At 38.7% G+C, this 19,114-nt stretch overlaps 3 protein-coding genes across 8 annotated transcripts in view; 2 read left to right on the top strand and 1 right to left on the bottom strand.

The window, feature by feature from the left end:
• The window catches only part of LOC131464149 (protein HIRA), a 21,315-nt gene extending 18,069 nt beyond the window's left edge, over nucleotides 1-3,246 (top strand). For all 4 annotated transcript variants that reach the window (XM_058636489.1, XM_058636491.1, XM_058636490.1 and 1 more), the window contains exon 25: nucleotides 950-3,246. In XM_058636489.1, coding sequence (XP_058492472.1) covers nucleotides 950-1,066 — 117 coding nt within the window. In that variant the 3' untranslated portion in view covers nucleotides 1,067-3,246. The remainder of the gene's footprint in view (nucleotides 1-949) is intronic.
• Nucleotides 3,247-3,553: 307 nt separating this feature from the next.
• LOC131464565 (interleukin-6 receptor subunit beta) lies at nucleotides 3,554-11,376 on the top strand. The gene is made up of 15 exons (XM_058637122.1): nucleotides 3,554-3,627; nucleotides 3,969-4,073; nucleotides 4,834-4,948; nucleotides 5,067-5,203; nucleotides 5,312-5,448; nucleotides 5,832-5,985; nucleotides 6,158-6,237; nucleotides 6,753-6,954; nucleotides 7,966-8,160; nucleotides 8,661-8,759; nucleotides 9,148-9,288; nucleotides 9,368-9,505; nucleotides 9,875-9,959; nucleotides 10,104-10,191; nucleotides 10,334-11,376. Exons 1-15 carry the CDS (start codon nucleotides 3,573-3,575, stop codon nucleotides 10,892-10,894), a joined length of 2,292 nt encoding a protein of 763 aa, XP_058493105.1. The 5' UTR covers nucleotides 3,554-3,572; the 3' UTR covers nucleotides 10,895-11,376.
• A 503-nt stretch (nucleotides 11,377-11,879) lies between these two features.
• On the bottom strand, nucleotides 11,880-18,953 carry nudt12 (nudix (nucleoside diphosphate linked moiety X)-type motif 12). 3 transcript variants are annotated; one of them, XM_058637123.1, is made up of 8 exons: nucleotides 18,830-18,953; nucleotides 17,449-17,682; nucleotides 16,148-16,448; nucleotides 15,140-15,419; nucleotides 14,506-14,673; nucleotides 13,970-14,083; nucleotides 13,669-13,868; nucleotides 11,880-12,873 (listed from the first exon to the last, which is right to left on the bottom strand). In XM_058637123.1, the coding sequence occupies exons 2-8, from the start codon at nucleotides 17,649-17,651 to the stop codon at nucleotides 12,763-12,765; spliced, it is 1,377 nt and encodes a 458-aa protein (XP_058493106.1). In that variant the 5' UTR covers nucleotides 17,652-17,682; nucleotides 18,830-18,953; the 3' UTR covers nucleotides 11,880-12,762. The 3 variants fall into 3 exon arrangements, with proteins under 3 accessions (XP_058493106.1, XP_058493107.1, XP_058493108.1); XM_058637124.1 differs by having other exon boundaries at nucleotides 17,449-17,659; XM_058637125.1 differs by having other exon boundaries at nucleotides 18,861-18,953.
• Nucleotides 18,954-19,114: the final 161 nt, after the last annotated feature.

The raw sequence follows: 19,114 nt of genomic DNA, 5'->3' as shown, positions 1-19,114 counted from the left end.
AGCTCAGAAACAGCATATTTTCCGCACTCAAGGATGACGCTGCTAGCTTTGCTTATGGTGCTATGTGACCTGCAAAGGAGAAAGACTTGGAGCCTCTCAGACCTGGAGGATGGACACCGTTTAATGTCCTCTTCCAAGTCTAAGTGTTTCTCCTGGTTCTCCCAGCTCCTCACTGTAGAATGTGGGTGAACACACAAGAACTGGGGTGCAATGTATACAATACCATCAGGGAGGCATCTGATTGGCCCCAAGTTTACTCTGCAACAAGACATTGACCCCAAACATAGTCCTGGAAGTGATGATATGGCCCATGCAGAGCCCTAAACTCAACATCATTGAGTTTGTCTGGGATTATATAAAGAGACAGAAGGATTTAAGTCAGCCTACATCCATAGATCTGTGGATGTAGGCTGTTAAGTTTGTTCAATATCTGTGTGCAAGTGTAACTCAAATAACTGATGCTGGTTTTGAAGGCAAATATTGGATTGCTAGTAGAATAGAGAGTTTCTTCAAGCCTTTTGGTACACACAATGCAACACAAAAAGAAAAAAGCACCACAAAGACCAGTAAAAATGTCAAGTTACAATTACAACTAAAGTTATCATTTTATATCTTTCTCTTAGGGTTCAGGTCAGTCCGGTTTTTTTTAAACTTAGCAGCAGCTGAATGATTTCAGAACACTGCTGTCATTAATGCTGGAAAAGGTACAGACTCCATGGCTAGACTTTCAAAATAAAGTAGAAGATGGCAAACTGATAACTTTGACCTGCGTGTCAAGTTTTCATTACTGCCAACTATAGCAGTTAAAATGTGTCACAGAGTCATTTGACCTGGGAGTGAATATTGCATCTATTTCCATTCCCGACAAAAGCAAGATGGACCGTATGATAATGAGTTTAAGTCGAGAAGACATTCAAACATTCACCTCTCGTTTGTGTTTACATTTCAGGGTCTACGAAAACGGGAGCTGCTGCAGGAGGTTTTACCCGTCATAGGTGAAAACCTGCGATTCCAGAGACTGTTTACAGAGTACCAGGACCAGCTGGAGCTGCTGCGAAACAAATAACACACAATGACTTAAACACTTTGTCATAACAACACTTTTTGTCCTGGCTTGTCTTGGGTAAACTCTGACTGTTTCATCAGCGAGGGAAGCTGTAAATCTCCTGGAGCGCAGCTTTTAAGGCACCGGGACGTTTCAAGTGCTGATGCTTACAGGGGACAAATGGGTGCTTCTTTATTTTTTCATTTCTCTATTTCACTTTTAGTTGCATCTTTTGTTTGATGCACATCTCTCTCTCTCCCGCTCTGCCAATCATGAACCTATGAACCATGAAGGTAAACTCTGAGAGACAATGACAGAAAAGTTCCCGTCGACTGAGCAAACCATAAATCAGAATGGAGGTAAGCTGCAGTGCATTTGTACTGAGGATGCCTCTAAGTGTTGAAAGTACATGGACAGAGAAAATTAAATTAAGTGTAAGGTTCAGCTGGAATATTTAGGCTTTAAGACTGGTTTCTGAATCAGCCAATAGGTAACTTGGCAATGAAAAGGTCAGTTCATCTAAATTTCCACTGAAAATGAAAGTTCTGTTCTGAAGTCCAGGATTGAACTCTGGGAAATGGAGTGAGAAAGGGATGTCGGGTAAAAATAAAATTGTCATTTTGACATCACTGAAATTCTTAAGATCTGTTAAGAAATTAATTTATTCACAACAGCTGAATTCTCTTTGAATTTAGACTCATCTGATCAGGCTCAATCCACAATGAAAGGCTTTAGTTTTAAAATGAAGTTCTGTTGCTATGGTTACAATTATGCAAAATTGGAAACTTGAAATGCTGCTGGTCTCTTGTAATGGTAAATGCTCCGGAGGTGTTTGTGTGGAAGAAAAGAAATGAAGGAACAGATTATTTTCAGTCACAATTTCACTACAGGTGGTGAATGGAAGCATAACTAACACTTCTGTCATTCACAGCCACTAAAGTCGCTCCACTAAAACAAATACCTGTTCTTCACCATTACTCCCAGGAAGAGAGACAGTGGACATTTCTGATGAAAATACATCTTCCTCACATCACCTCAGGACTCCCCATTTTCTGTTACTGAGGAACTAACTGCTCCCTGTTTACGCCATAATAGTCCCATAATATACAGTGTGTTTTCTCATATCTTTGGGAAAATGCAGATTTACCTTGTTGTGGTGCATTCACACAAATTGCATTATACATTAACACTTTGTTAATTGTGCAAATTTTACCAAAATTACCACATTTTACCAGCATCATCCAGTGCACGTGTTGTTGAGCATTTTTCAGGTTGAATAACTGAATTATTGTCTTCATGAACATGAACATTGCAGTAAAGTTAATCTTATTTTGTAACCACTAACATCCAGACTGATTAATAACTATCAGCTCTGCTGTCTCATGCATCTTAGTTCTCATCAGGAATTATTGAAGAGTAACAACTATCTGGCCTGTTTAAGTTTTAATGCAACGATAATCTCTGCTCACTCATTTGAAATCTGACGTCTAGACCTCTGAGATTGTAGCACTGACTTATTCCTGAAATCATGTGGACATTTGATTGATGACGGTCATGACAGACCCAGCAGAGAAAAACGATCAGCTATTTTGTATAGCCTCTGTAAATAAGCTGAAGTCCACAGAAACATGGCTATTTTTTGCGTTGTACTGAAGAATCTGTTGGGTTTGTTGTGTGACTAAAGTGGAAACTTGGTCTTACATTCATGAACTTGACATTTTAAGGTTTTCAAAGGTCATGAAACTATCAATGGACTTGAAGAATTAAAGTCCTTGTTTGTGTACAGCAGGTGTGTGTGTGTCCGTCTGTCTTTGTAAGGATCAAGAAAACTTAAAAACATAGCGAGTGAGGATATTTTGGGAAAAGTAGGACATTTTTGTCTGTCCTCACAACTTTAAAGGGCGTTTTGAGGACCTGGTTTATTATGATTTCTTTGAGTTTTGTCAGTAGGAATGCTGTGTGTGTGTGTCTGTGTGCGTGTGTTTGCTGCTGGGTTTCAGTTGAGAATGAAAAGAATGAATCTCCTTTCTTTGCTAATCTGTACAGCGTTTTTCTTTGTTTTTTGTTTGTCAATTTTAGATGTTTATTAAAGGTAAAAGCATTGTTTCAGTTTTCTACAAAAAAATAGAAGTTTTTTTTCCTTTTGATGAAACTGTCAGAATTAAATGAGGAACATTTGAGTTTTTGGAAACTTCCTGTCATATTTCATCATTGTGTGTGTTTTTATGAGCAGTTTGTTGCACCATGGCTTTAATTGGAATCTCCATAGGTTGCCATGGGGACAATTCATTAATTGTATCCCCAAAACCTAAACTAAGCATCACACTAAACTAATGTTAATCTACTGATTGTGTAAATTATTGATTTATATTTAGTGCTGAGCTAATTTATTTAAACAGGAAGAGAGACGGTGAACATTTCTGATGAAAATACACACACACACACACACACACACACACACACACTGATGCAACTTCCTCACATCACCTCAGGACTCACTTCTGGCATGTCATGTTCTCAGCTCAAAATGCATGTCGTTACCTGGCTGATGATGATGAACCTCAGCGGTGTGTTTCCTTATGGTAAGTTGCCTTCGTATGTTTCAGCTATTATTAAAATATTAGACTTGAAGAGTTAAAACTCCGATATTGATGTGTTATTGGTTTGCTATTGATCTTTTTGAACTCACTAATGGAGGGTGTAACCAGGTCTGGAGATAGATTCATCACCTTCTTAATCCTGGAAGACAGATTATCATTAAAATAATTCACACTCGATCCATTTAGCTTTAGATAATATCTTACATCATTTACATACATTAGGTAAATGTTAGTGTTGTTAGAAAAACAGTATAATTTGTGCAGACACACTGTCAAGAGTTTACAATCATCTGTTCATCTCAGTTTTGTGTGTTTGTTTTCAGAGGTGATGGTGAAAAGCGCTGACTTGACAAAATGCAAAGATGATGAGACAGTGTGTGTCTCCGACGTCAGAGACTGTGGTCGTCCACCATCAGCATCTGTACAAAGTAGCTATTAAGAACAATAATTTAATTTAAAAGTTGGTCTAATTACTATGTACTGTATAACCATTTGATGTTGCACTCACTCATTTTAAGCCCCAAAGTCTCAACAATGTCTCTCACCTTCACTGATGTTTTAAAGTACCAGCATCACCATATTAAAGAGAAGCTCTACAACTTGGTTACAATTAAAAGTAAAATAATTCTATTTGAGGCCATAGAGTTAAAGCTGTAGTGTGCAACTCTTAAAGCGGCCATAGCATGGTCCTATCTCACTTATATGTGAGATATGGAGGTGTACTCACAAACATGAAGTCGTTTTATGGTCAAAAACCTCCTAGTCGCTACAAACGAGACGGTGTAAATGTCTCATCACTGACGCTCTCGTCAGCCGCGCTGTTTCAGACCAAAACCACACCCACAGAACACGGACTGTCTTGGGATTGGCCAGTTACCTGGAAGTGACGTAATTGGCAAAAAACACGAGTCGAGTTGAGCCAAGTCGTGGTAAAACGCACCATAAATCTATTAGCTCCACATGAGCTTTTCTGTGTTTCTCAGTGTAGTGTTGTTTAGATCTTGTGTTGCTGGCAGGAAGTAATGATTTTATATTAAGACAACAAATAAATATAAATAACATCAACAACACAAAACAGCTGAAGATATGCAGTGCAGCTTTAAAAACCTATTCCTTTTTTAAACAGACACAACTCTGACAGCATTTGTCCCTGTTGTGCTTAAACTGGGACTTCCTGTTGTTTTGCAGCACAGACTCTGAACATGTCATGTTACTACCAGATATCACAGAGCTCCATGACATGTGAGCTGAGTTTGGGCTCATACACTTTTACTGAGCCAGACATTTCACTCATCTTCAACAGGTAAACAACAGTCACACAAATCTATATTTAAGTTATTATCCGCCTATACATTCATATCAAAATATACTGCATTTTATCCATCATGTAAATTATACTTTTCTCTCTTTTTATTACCCAGTAAGTCTAAAGTCATCTACTGTCCCGGCCTCTTCCTCCCAGTAGCCGTCCTTAACATCACAGCTCGGGTCAGAGAGAGCTACATGAAGGGCACTGATATCAGATCCCAGCCTCATACTGTGTACCTTTATGATGCAGGTTAGTGACACAGAAGTGTGACAGTTTGACTTGTGATCGCTTCCCACCTCCCAGTGATGACAGCCAAGCCTCTCCTTCTTTCCTTATCTCCTTGTCTTGTGTTCTTAGTCAAACCCTCTCAGCCTGTCTTGTCTGTCCTCAACTCCACTGACGACTCTGTTGTTGTGTTTTGGACAAACACACAACAACAAGTCAGCAGCTGCCGACTTCGCTACCGAGTCAACAGCAGCCACGTTTGGTCTAAGGTTAGTATCAACTTTGTTATTGTTGACTCTGGAGACTAAACTGATGACGTACTGACAAATAGTCACAGCTGACTGAGCTGTGCATGCAGCCTGAGACAGGAAGGCATTCTATTCATGAAAACATGGATGTGGAACACAAGGAAAAGCTGGTAACACTTTGCAATATGGTAATGGTTTAATGGAGGAGTTGTGTTTTGTATTTCTGCAGTAATATCTTTGTAATAACTGTGTGCTGTGATGTGAAATTGCTGATTTACTCTATGGACTTTGGTGCAGGAGGGAGCACTTTACAAAGCAACACAGAACTTCCATCGTTCCATGCCGCTTCAGCACGGCAACAAACTGCATCTCACAACTGTTGATTGGTGTTATTTTTGCTCTAGCCTCCAGACTTTGTTCCTGTATATCAGGATCAGAAGTTGGTTTACACCATCAAAGACCTCCTGCCGTTCACCATCTACACAGCTGCTGTAGCGTGTAGGGGAGGTACCTGGAGCGACTGGAGCCGTGACATCAACGTGAGAACACTGGACAGAGGTAATTGTTTACATCACACACGAGCTGTGAGACCGTATAGGTTTTAAATTTAAACATCAAGTGTACTGCAACCAACATTTTTGAACAACCACGATGCAATCAACCACATATTACTAATGTTTACAATCATTCTTACATAAAACTTGAGACTGTTTTGCTTCTTCTCCACCAGTGCCCTCCACTTCTCCTCAGGTGTGTTACAGAGTAGAGAAAACAGACTCTGGATCTGTTCTCCTTCATCTCATGTGGAAGGTAAAACAATTATGAATCAAATAATTATTGAATGTATAAATTGGCATTTGAATAAATGTGTGAAAAAAAGAGAAAACTGTGGCCTAAGTCAGTGACAATGATGTCACTACAGTCCAGTTTCCAAAGAAATGTAACACATGATGTTATTAGTAGATGGTTGCTTTGCTAACCAGCAAGTCTATTTATCGAACACATTATGTTGTATTTCATAAATAAAGTTACAAGACACAAGGGCCTTTCTGCATGGAGTTTGCATGTTCTCCCCATGTGTGCATGGGTTTTCTCTGGGTTCTCCAGTTTCCTCCCACAGTCCAAAAACATGCAGATTTGGGGATTAGGTAAAATTGGACTCTCTAAATTGACCATAGTGGATGGTTGCTTGTCTCTATGTGGCCCTGCGATGGACTGGTGACCTGTCCTGGGTGTACCCCGCCTTTCGCCCTATGTCAGCCCCCCGCGACCCTCATGTGGAGGATAAAGCAGATCTGAAGCCAACATCCTTTCTCTCTCTGCAGGATCTTAACTTCCACGAGGCTGGTGGTCGTGTCCTGGGTTACCAGGTGACCTACGAGCCAATGAAAAAGATACTTAACGTCACAGAGGTGATGGCACTCCTGGTGGTGGAGGAGGGTGACTGCACTGTCACTGTTAAAGCTTTCAATGCGGCAGGTTATGGACCAGTGGCACATCTCAGCGTTAGCACACAAAGACAGAAGTGTGAGTGGCTCAATGGCTATTTCTGGTCAACACGTGCATTTATAATGCCTTGATAAGGTGTAATTAACAGCTACCTAACAACTAAAGGTTAGTGGATCATTAGCAAAGGGCAGTTGGGATTACCCACAGTGCACAATCCTGACCCAATCAAAGCCACTGGATACAAACCAAAAGGCTTTTTCGATTCCATAGGTTTTATCCTGCAGCGTTTACATCTCAAGCTAAAGGTGAAGCAGCCCTGTCTCAAAATAATATTACATTACAGCAAAAACACATTTTATTTGCCTCACAAAATACAGCATTAGATACTGTTGCCACTGTTTAAAGTTTTAAAGTATGGTTATAGTAAAGTGAGGACAATTCCTTTATTTTTGGGTTGACATAAAAAGATGAATGTAAGGCAAGAGGTCAGTATTCCCAAGTATTTACATAATTATTTATGTATAGACCCTTTTTAAAAGATAGACTTTTAAAAAGTCTATCTGTTTTAGGGAACAGATAGACTTGAATTTGATTTAAATGAATGATACTTAATATTTAGATTTCCTGCATTTAGATTTTTACTTTTTCCATAAGTGGTTGATAAGTAATTTATTAACAGATTATAAACGTTTAATAAATGATCCCTTTCCAGAAACTGGTACTTTACATGTATGTTGTTCATTTTAAAGAGACTTTGCTCTCAGTGATCTACTGATACACAGACACATGCACACAACCATAACTATTTTGATTTGTTAATCTTGTATCTGTACATTTTAACATGACTATCAGATTCAAAGTGTTATCCGGCTAAGTAGCATCACATGTGTGGAGAGAAGGAAGTAATAGAGTGGTTAAGATAAAACCTATTGCAACACTCAGATGTTCTGCTTTTTTGTTTAAACATCAGCAGCTGCCTGACACTCTCATCATACTGGTTATCTGAAGAAAGTTTGTTGTACGATGTTAATGCCAACTTTCTGCATTCTGTGAGTGTTGATGAAGAGTCTTTGTCTTTCTTCACTGCAGCTCTTCCTTCTGTCACAAAGTTGTGGATTTCAAGTTTTTTACCAGTGGACAAAGGTCTTGTGCTGCAGTGGAAGTTCCCATCTACCCCATCCATCACTGATGTTATTGTTCTGTGGCACTCTGAGATGCATCCCTCCACCAGACACACACACTGGGCCACAGTGGATGCCTACAACACCTCCATTGTCCTTCACGGTATTAAGGGTCATTTTTTTCCACTGGTTAACAAGTTAAGTGACATTCAAATTTTTACAAAACCAGTAGAAAAAGTGTTGAAAACACATGGATGAGCCACACTGTGGGTCACATGTTCCTTCATGGACACAAATGTCCTACAGCACAGCAAGTGTGGATGAAGCCGCTACAGACGATTGTCATGATCAAATTCACCATTTCATCTTCTGTTTTGATATGAAAAACACAACATTACTTACCTTAATATAAAAAATAAAAATACACATGTGTGCACAATGTGTTTTACATACTTCAAACCAAGCCAAGAGCATGGACTTAATAAAGTGGAGATGTTATTCTCTCTTTTCTGTCACATGCCTACAGCAGCTGATCATCCAGTTTTTCTGCTGAAAGTCTTTGATAGTGAAGTCTTCAGAGGAGGCTGGATTTCTACTTTACTTTGGCAAAGTATGTTCTCCATCTAGCATGTGCAGTGCAAACTAACTGTGGTGTGTTTGCAGATTTTGACCCTGAGGAGTCCTACCTGATCAGTGTGTTCACTGTGCACCAGCAGCAGTGTGGAGCTCCTCAGTCTCTGCCTGCAAGTCTGCAGCAGGGAGGTACACACACACTCTCAGAGGAGACCATTTTTTAATGTATTAGTGTGAGGTTATAGCACATAGTCAGAGATGACTGCCACACATGACACATGCAGGCAGACACCAGGAAAAACATTGAGTTGACCTCAATCTGAGCCTCATTTCTGTCGAGGTATAGTTTGCTTGGTTTGTGAGACAGGTCCTGCCATCCTAGGCATGTACAGCACAAATGTAAACTGTGACTAATTTAAAAAAACAAAATAAACTGCATTGAGAGACATCTTTCCACACAATATTTGTAGTTTAGTTGAAGTAAACCTTTCATTTGCAAGTTTTATTAGCAGATTTCCAGGAAATAGATGTTGACATGAAATCTGTGTGATGGAGATATGTCCTGGTGTTTTCTCAGCTCTGATGGAGGCCGACAGACTGAAGGTTGCTGCTGTGACCAAAACATCTGTGACAATTAAGTGGGTGTGGCAGAGGAAGTCCAGACCAAACCAAGTGAGCAGATACAGAGTGATGCTGACAAAAACCTCACACGGACAAAGTTGGTCAACAACAAAACTCTAAACAATGTTTATTCTGTCTGGATGGTGTTCACAATTAACTGTTTTCTGTAAATGCAGAGAACACTCAAGTTGTGTCTCTCTGGCCGGAGGAGCAGCAGCACACTTTCACCAACCTGTCACCCGACACAGAGTATTCTCTTCATCTATTGGCTGATAATGATTCCACGAACATTGTCTCTGTCAGGACAGAGTTTGGTGAGTAAAAAAAATCTCAATATGAGCCAATAAATACATCTAGTTTTAAATTTTTAGATATTATCTGTGACATAAGTTTAGGTTCCAATATTTAATATGAGAGTAAGTGCAATTCATTGCAATTGATTTTAACCAATTCAGAAAAATCTGAACTAATAAAATCTATACCAGCTCAAGTCTCCAACAACATTAATATTTGGTAAGATCATGTCACTGAGGTACATCCAAGTCACAAAATAACACTTGAAGTGAGAAGTTTATAAAGTGACACCAACTTTAGACTCTGTGTTCCCATCAGAGTCTTCTCTTTATGTGCGATTGCAGTGTGTTAGATTTCATGAGAAATGACGACAAATGTATTTCCTTCAGACAACGTCACAGTGGTGGTCACAGCTGCAACTCTGCTGCTGCTCGTTATCACTGTGTTAATCATCTGCATCCTGTCCAGGACTGTGTAAGTACACACACACACACACACACACACACACACACTACATTTTGTCATATGACCCAACAACCCCTGAAGAGAAGGAGATGTCTACACAATTCTTCTTTACTCCATATGTCAAATCCCACTTAATATATGTTTACTCTGCAGGTGCAAGTCATACTTCTTCCCTGTAATCTCCAGCCCTCGTGGCAGCACATCAGGACAGTGGCTGACGGACCCAAACAAACACCAACAAGTACTGTATATTTTGTTTGTTTTACAGTTTTAATACCTAATACTTAATATTCTTATACAGGTAGTTTACCTATATCTTTAATTAGCAACACTTGCACAAACCATTTCCTGATTCAAATCTAATCATTTCTTTCTTTGTGCAGATTTCTTCAGAGAGAAACATTCTGGATATAAAACACTTTCAGGTGACAGAGCAAAGTGTCTTTGTGGTCGGACCAAACTTGGGCCAAACTCTTTCATCAGAACTACAAGAAGATGGTCTTCTGCAGCCACTTGGACACCTCTTCAACAAACTGGAATCTGACTATGTAAGTGAAACACAGTGTGATCATCCCAACCGTGTGGTGAACCGCCTCCTCACATCTGAGGAGAGAGAGGTCAACATTTCTCTGCTGCCTCAGACACATGAAGATAACAAGTGGTTCTCTCAAGTCAACCCCCACACGTCACATCAGACCACGGCCCCATGTGTTGTTCATGAGCTTCTGGCTGACACCGATAGTCCCCATGTTTATCAGATCACCTGTGATGCAGAGTATTTAGTAAACTCGTCATTCCCGGAGAACCCTGACCCTAAAAGAGAGAGCACACAGGCAAAGTCTAATTATTTGATCTGTGAAGCAGACTATATCACTAACGGCTGCTTTACTCCTGAAACTGGAGGAGAAGAAGATGGAGCTAATAACATTGGTATCGCATGCTAGGCCAAAGGCTTATTTAGAAAATAAGACCCAACAGCATTTCTTACACAGCAGGAAGGTAAAAAGCTGGATGGAGGAAATACTGTAGATACAAATGTTTGTGCTGTGTGTGAAGGAGTTATCTGATAATATAGTGTTTAGAGTGAAGTGCTTATGATGCTCACATGAGTATGAGTACAGAAAACCCACACATATATGCTTTGGCTTGTGCTAGTGTGAGCATGAACTGTGTCTAATAGGTTCAATCAAGTATTTTTAAAATCTACCAGGTAAAAACGTCCCTACTCACTTTCTATGAAGTAAATGTTTTGTCTCTAATGTTTGAGAAAAAAATGTCTTGAATTTTTGAATTCTGGGAAGAAAACGTTTGAATTTACAAACAAAACTTTTGAACTGGCAAAAAATAAATGATTGCAAACGATTGTTTTTGCTTTCAAATCCATTCTGTTTTGGTGCACATTAAAAACACAAAAACACAAAACACAAGCTTCTGCCATGCCCTCCTACTTCACTGGTCTTGCTCAGAGTGAACACATTTTATTCATTTATATGAGTGACATGATACGGATGTTGATAAAATCTCAAGGCTGATCTTTTTTTTTCACAACACATTCTGTGTTACGTGTGATCTATTCTTTGTCTTTGCATTTACTTGGTGTGTACGTAATCTCCCTGCATTGCTGTGAACACGCATTCAACTTTAGTTCCTTTGTCAAAGTTTGTTTGGTATCTTTTTAGGATAAAAACATCAACAGCTGTGTTACTGTAATGCTCATAATGTTTGATGTCTGCATGATTATCATGACATATTCTTTTCATTTTTAAGCTGCATCATTTAATAGGCTAATGTTTAAGATTCATCATATTCCCATCTTTACAATGCAATGTCTGTCATGTTAGGTCAGTATTTTTTAATTAGCAGAAAACATGCATTTATGATAATATTGTCAATATGTTTCAGTGAACAAAGAGAATAACAAATAGCAACTTATCTTCCACTTCATTAGTTTATTTAAAAAATGTAATTCAATCATTCGCCATTTTTTGTGACCTTATAATGATATTGTTATAACTGACCTTAAAATATGTAGATTTATACATCCTTTATTCATTTAATGAAAGAACATGAAAAATGATCCTTCATTCAACTGAATCAACTTCATGACAGCCTGAGATGACACCACCCACTGAGATCAGATCAGTTATTAGTTCAAACTCAAATATTTTATTGACTTGTCATCAATAGCTTTCCAACCTATTGTTATCATTTTGATTGTATTCGGGGCTCCCCTCTAGACTTCTGCAGACACATTTTAACCTTAGAGGGTAATTCAATCATTTGCCATTTTTTGTGACCTGAAACTTTGTTTTCATTTTAGGATCAATCTGTCTTCTTTAATTCTAAACTAGATTAGGTTTAATAAATGTTAAACTATCATTGTTAATTAAACTGCATATAATGGTCACTGGTATCAATGTGACTGACTTAAATATTGTCAGTGGCTCAGTGGTTAAGACCGGTATCCTGTGTGTGGAAGACATCATGATCGCAATGGTCACAAGTTCCATTCCACCCCTGGCTGATTGTACTCAGTTCCATGGTAGGTTTGTCGCTTTGGATAAAAGCGTCTGCTAAATGACATGTAATGTAATATTCAGATTTCTACTTCATTGTTTTCACATACTGATTTTCTGTGTTTTCCTGCATCATAAAATATGTGTGATAGGACACTGCTGTGTGAAAATTCTTCTGTAGCTTTCTGTATTTGTCTGTTTTAAGACAAACATGTCCATTTGTTCATTCTGGCCTTTGAACTCTTAAAATCCATTATCAAGTTTTTTTTTACAACCATCTGGAGGTCCACTGTAGCTTAGAGGTTAGAGTTCATGCCAATCCAGTGTTTGATGAGCTGGTGGGCGATGGTCTGTCTCGGGGGAGCTGTGAATGCTGGAGACTCTCCTCTGAACAAAGAGTCGATCACCTAAACAAACACAAAACACAGTTCAACAAAAGAAAATGAATGTATTTGATGACCTTTGCTGTGAGAAATACTTTAAAATACAGCGTCTTGGAAGAATCTGAACCTCCCTTCACTACCACATGACATTTAAAGTAGTTGTAGCATCACAATGTAGAGGTAAGTGTGATGTGTTCAATCGTTTAAAAGGATGATATTAAAACTAATAGTGCAATCACTTCTGTATTAAAGCAATATTCTGTTGTAAATAGTACTGTATCATACAATGATATTGTTATAACTGACCTTAAAAAATGTAGATTTTTACATCCTTTATTCACAGACCTATTCATTTAATGAAAGAAAATGAAAAATGATCCTTCATTCAACTGAATCAACTTCATGACAGCCTGAGATGACACCACCCACTGAGATCAGATCAGTTATTAGTTCAAACTCAAATATTTTATTGACTATATATTTAAAATGGGGCTCCCCTCTAGACTTCTGGCCCTTGGTAGACCCCTAATTAATATTAATATAGTCGTTATTTACACCAAAGCAGACACATTTTAACCTCATGAGGGCACTTAGATCACAGATCTATTTTAAACTTTATTATTTTAAGTGTGGTCTACGGAAGTTAAATTGAAAAATAATAAAATTAATTCATTCAATCATGTCTCTTATTTAAGTTATTTAATATATTTAAAAAACAAACAAACGATTGGGGCCAAGTAGCCGCTTAGTTCACTTATGCCTGGGGCTGGCCCTGATTTTAAGATTCCTATTATTACTGATATTTTGAATTTATCTTACCTGTTGCCTTGTGAACCAACGAGCCTCCTCTATCTCATTTTCATCTACTCTGATGTCAGTCGATATGGCCAAAGCCAGGCAGCCAATCATGAGGTTGGAGGGCATCGGCCAAGGTTGACAGGAGACGTACTGTACCGGTCCGATCTTTACACCACTCTCCTCCTCCACCTCCCTCCTCACTGCGTCCTCGATCGTCTCCCCTTCAAGAACATGAGGTGGCGTCAACATGAGGAGGTCTGTGTGTGTGTGTGAGACTCACTTCTGTACGTTAAGTAGGTTGTGGGGAGATCGTGCTTATTACCAGGCTCTATGAATCCAGCCAGACAGGAGAACATGCCAGAAGGGAAGACCTTCTTCCTTCCTAATAAACACTGGTTTCCATCAGGGTGGATCACCAGCATGATGACCACTGGGTCTGAAAACACACAGAAAGACTGTAATTGCACAATCAACACACTATATTCACTATACATCCACTAGTCTGACTAATGTTATCTTCTGAAGTTGACCAACACCTAATCATTTCTAATACATGTACCGTATGAATGAAAACATGAATTCATTTGATTTACTTTTAGTTAAGGGTTCCCAATTGTTGTCCCAGTTAATTCATAAACTGTCAATTTAAGTTAAATACAACAAGTTTACTGTCAAAACATACAAATTCCTCTTTGAGAAGCTTGAACTTGGAAATATATTTTTTAACTTTCAGTCAATAGAAAATTCAAATACATGCTTTTATCTCAACTCATATTGTGCAGACTCCTACACCAGAGTATTAATCCCTCCACAGAACGACCAGAGATGTTTGCGTGTTATGTGGGTGGAGCTTCATACCAACTCGTGGATAACAGGTGTTGTGAACCCCCCGCAGGCTCCTGCAGTCTAAGTTCAGACAACTCCTCTTGTATCCTCCCTCCTCCAGCTTGGTGCTGCTGCCACATGTGGGACAGAAACTGTAGCGGCTGTGCCAAGCCAACACTGATCGAGCCTGAGCCACCACTCCTGCAGGACAAAGTTAGCCGACTTTAAAATACTTAAAGGGGACATATTATGCAAAATCAACTTTTTAATCATTTTAATATTTATATTTGGGACTCTGGAGGCCCTACCGGTCGCCAAAGTGTGGAAAAAGAATACTCAGTCCTTTTTTCGTGGTCCCCCTTATTGTAAGTATAGGCGATAAAACACGCGATGTTGAATTCCCTGCGCTTATGAGCGTTCTGAAAGGGGCGGTTTTAGCAGGGTTATTGAACTGCTATGGTGCTTCATCCTTATGGTATTTTGACCAAAGCATGTCACAGACATGTTCATTAGGACACCAGGGAACTATTTTAACTTGGAGAAATAGGGTATAATATGTCTCCTTTAATCATTTGTTCCGACTGATATACATAACAGAAACACGATAAAGAGCAGCTATGCATCATTTGTGTAAATGACACCAGATAAACAACAACAACTTTCTCACCAGCTTCTTCCTCAGTGAGTTTCAGGAGGTCTCGGTTGGGCATTTTTGGGAAGGAGCAGTTCTTCTGTTTGCAGCGTTTAAGAAGTTCAGCTTCATCGTCATCTGTGCAGATGGCAAACCAAGCTGCAGGATCCTGAACACCCCCTTTTGTCTGAGAGGAGGAAAAGGAGGAAGAACAATTCTTCCTTTTCTCTACTCCTAAAAAGACGAGCACAGTTGCAGGTTTCTGGAGCAGATCTTTGACGACCTCATATTTGAACTGACACAGCTTGGTCTCACCCTGTTGGAGTTGAGATTCAGGGTCAAAAGAGTCAGACAGGTCAAGCACATCACGTAAACTATCTAAACACATCCTTTGTCATTTGTCTGTCATCCATTTTCTTAAGTGTACTGTAAATTGCTTTTTTCCATCTACCCTAAAACTCATTTGACACTTTAAAATGACATTTCCTCATCAATCACACATACAAGCCTGACTCTAAATATAGATGATATTGTACTGTGAGTGATGTTTGGTTTATGATATTGTGTAGTGGAATCGCGGCAACCTATGAACAAAGACTGACGCATGTAATGAAATAAACTATGACGAGCTGAGACGGCAATACAGAGGCATTATGGATCCATTCAACCTTTGTACCTGTTTTTTGTTTGGTTTTCTAAGCCAAACACCCCAAGACTATACAGACAACACTTGCTCAGATGAGGGATGCAGGACTCATCATGTTCTCAAATGGCTCATTCGGCCATTTTTTAGGAAACTTTGACCAGAAGTCTGGGAGGAAAATCTCTGAAGAAATTGTCTGGAGCAACTTTTGCTGACATTTGTGTTTTCATACAGAACCTTAGAGACAATTTTAAGGAACTCTCTAGATGTAGTTCAAGTTTGAAAGCAGCTAAAGGGAGGGCAAAGTTTGCTTGGTACAAGATTCTTGTCCCAGCACATCATCTAGTTCTAGTAAATATATATAAACTAAAAAATGATAATGTTTGTTACCAGACACATACCCCATCATTGCCGTCCTGTGGGCTGCTGACCATAGGGCTGAGATTGGAGAACAGCAGGTAGATCGTGTCTGGGTGGCTCTGTTTGGCTTCCAGCCACACCTTGTCGGTCCTCTTTGCGCTCATCCGGTCCAACGTTTCTCTGCTAAAGTAGTTTTCCTGCTGGTCAAAGTCGGAGCCTTGCAGTAGTCGCTGGCAACTGACATCTGTCTGGCTGAGCAAGTTGGAGATGTGTTTGTGGCCCCAGAACTTAGCAATATCGTAGGCCGTCTGTGACGAACTGTTTACCAAAAACCTATCACAGCTTAAGGATGGAGAACAGAAAAAGAAGTTAGGGATTTCAATCTATTTAAGATTTTAAAAAATGCAACACACAATTATGTCTGGTGCTCTTAATTATTGTATCATGTTTTAGAGTTTGTCCATTTAAAGTGCATATTTTCCATATTAAAGCTGATCCATGCATGGAACTGCATTCAACTTTCTAATCAGAGCTTTCTTTAACTTCCTAATATAGCCCCTTTGAGCTAGATTTAGCCTTTTAAGTGTCAATTTTTACCATATTTATTTTGTTTCAGCCTTCTTTTCAGGTTCTTTTTTAGCTTAGAAGTTTTAGTCATCTTTCATTTAATTTTAGTCCATAACCTTAGTAATCATTTAGGTCTTGTTTTTAACATCTATGTTTGGATTACTTTGTTGGATATTTCTTATTTCACATTTATTTATTTATGGTTTATTTGACATGGACAGTGCACATTAATAAACATACAATGTAAATGTATTAGCCAAAATGTCTATTTTACATCTGTTGTCCATGGACCGATGTTAACAGGTCAGATGCAAACTAAAAGAAGCAAAATCATAAAATATACATACATCATAATAAAAGCAATTGGTAAAAGAACACATAAAACATGCAAGAAGAGAAAGGTCAGTAAATATAGGGAAAAACAGGGGAGAGAAAAAAGAAAAAAGAAGCAAAAAGAAAAAAAAAGAAAAAAGAAATACAATCAATATGACAATCAGTCAAACATTCTTAAACAAGGCAATCACAGATAGCAGATTTCCCCCCATTCACGCAACAAGCCTCCGGTGCCCTCTGTTGGTCATGTTGGCAAGTGCAGCACGTGCGGAAGAACACACACTCACACACAAACAGAGCCACCAAAAACAATACTTCACTGCCACTTTGTGGGGTGAACTAATTATTACACTGTCTTGAGTCACGCTCATATATTGATTTTAATATTTTGTATTGAATTAGATTCATTATCTGAATCATGTTTTTGTGAACTTGCATTTACCCATGTGACAGCAGCTTCTCCACCAAATGATAGTGTCCATTGCGAGCAGCCAGCATCAGTGGTGTCCAGCCCCTGTATCCTTTGTGATTGATGAATGAGGGGACTTGGGACAACAGTGTGGACACCATGGTCAGATCTCCTCTGGCTGCAGCGTCCAAAAACTTCTCCCCCATCTCCTCCTGCATACTCAGCTCATGACTCATGACTCTGCCTGTCAGGACAACGAGGATGAACCTTGTGTAAATCAAAGACAGAGGATGAGGTAGGGAAGTAAGTATTTTAGCCCAAGGAATAATCCATTTTAAATGAAACGTGTAGAGCAGATTCAATCATTTTATCTCAAAAACAAAGACATTTAATGGTGATGTTCATTTCTCATTATTTTCACCAATGTCACAGCCTTTAATTTATTTATACTATAATGATATTTAACATACATAGGGAGCATTTTATGCTTAAAGTATTTAATATTTTAGGTGCATTTTTCTTTTTATAGTTGCATACATTCACCAAAATATAATTGCAACTTTTATGTGCAATTTAAATATTTTTTTACTGTGTGGTATTAGTAAACACCATTCAGTGCATATCATTTGTAGAGTTTATATTTTTACTTAAGCAATATTTACAGTGCATGCCTTTTACCTGTGATGTATGTCGTTTACAGTGTAGTGCAAATTCAAGACAATTGCATTATCGAAGCATATCTTTGAAGTGTAATTGGAGTATTGCCAATTATATTAACGAACAACTCTCAGTGCATGTATTGACATGTTTTTTTTACAGTATAGTATAACATAACAGTTCAAGCTTTACATTCTTTCAATCGAATGCTCTGAAAAAAAAGAACGCTCTTACAACTATTGCAATATGTACTACTTTCAATGTGTTTCTATGAGTTCTGACCCCCCAGCATGAAGATAATATGTACATATATATACATATACTATGCTTTCTTCTATTTCTAGCTCTCCTGTCTCTTTGTTTTTACGTTGTTGTTAACTGAAAGTATTGTAAACCATTTCGTATACTAATAATATTTTTTATTTTTAAGTATCTGGTCACTTCCTCCTCCCGCTAACCGTCTCCTCATTGGTGGAAACAGCTGTTAATCAGAGTTGGGCTCTACCCACAGACTCCGTGTTAGGAAAATAATGTTTTTTAATGTTTGTGTGATGAAAACAATGAAGTCGTGCTACGTTCAGGAGTCTACACAGTTGTTAGCGTGTGACAGTGTGTAGTTTAACGGTGTGTAGTTGAAACACAACGGTGAAACAGTGTTAAACAGTCACAGCTGAGAGTGAGCGGACCAAAGAGGATCTGTGAGCCGGCTACCTGCCTCTAGCAGTACAACAATAACAACAACAACAACGACACTTACTGGTTTGCTGCTATATTCGTAAATTAAGTACCAATGAAGCTGCTTGTTCGGAAGGTCCCAGCTTCCGCTGTTCGTGTTTCTCTGTGCTGTACTGTGTGTTTGCGACGAGCTGCGTTCAAGAGCAACTCCGTGTTACCTTCAGGTACACATTACACTGTCGTATTTAATGTTCGTGATTATGTCACACGATCACTTTATAATTATTAATGAATTCCTTCAAGTTGTAGCTACACACATTTTAATCAAATAATAATAATAATAGTATTAAAAAACAACAGTTTTATT

Source organism: Solea solea, chromosome 8 (assembly GCF_958295425.1).
Source record: "Solea solea chromosome 8, fSolSol10.1, whole genome shotgun sequence".
In the NCBI taxonomy this organism is placed as follows: Eukaryota; Metazoa; Chordata; class Actinopteri; order Pleuronectiformes; family Soleidae; genus Solea; species Solea solea.
Note: the sequence above shows the minus strand (reverse complement) of the source record. Positions and strands in the feature narration are given on the sequence as shown.

What these genes read in the sequence shown, in the direction of transcription:
- nudt12 (XM_058637123.1), bottom strand. Translation starts at nt 17,651, where the DNA reads ATGAGTCATGAGCTGAGTATGCAGGAGGAGATGGGGGAGAAGTTTTTG. An exon ending in CACAGGACGGCAATGATGGG is followed by an intron (nt 15,420 to 16,147) that starts GTATGTGTCTGG and finishes CAACTCCAACAG; the next exon opens with GGTGAGACCAAGCTGTGTCA. An exon ending in GGCTGGATTCATAGAGCCTG is followed by an intron (nt 13,869 to 13,969) that starts GTAATAAGCACG and finishes ATGTTCTTGAAG; the next exon opens with GGGAGACGATCGAGGACGCA.
- LOC131464565 (XM_058637122.1), top strand. Translation starts at nt 3,573, where the DNA reads ATGCATGTCGTTACCTGGCTGATGATGATGAACCTCAGCGGTGTGTTT. An exon ending in ATTTCACTCATCTTCAACAG is followed by an intron (nt 4,949 to 5,066) that starts GTAAACAACAGT and finishes TTTATTACCCAG; the next exon opens with TAAGTCTAAAGTCATCTACT. An exon ending in TGCAAGTCTGCAGCAGGGAG is followed by an intron (nt 8,760 to 9,147) that starts GTACACACACAC and finishes GTGTTTTCTCAG; the next exon opens with CTCTGATGGAGGCCGACAGA.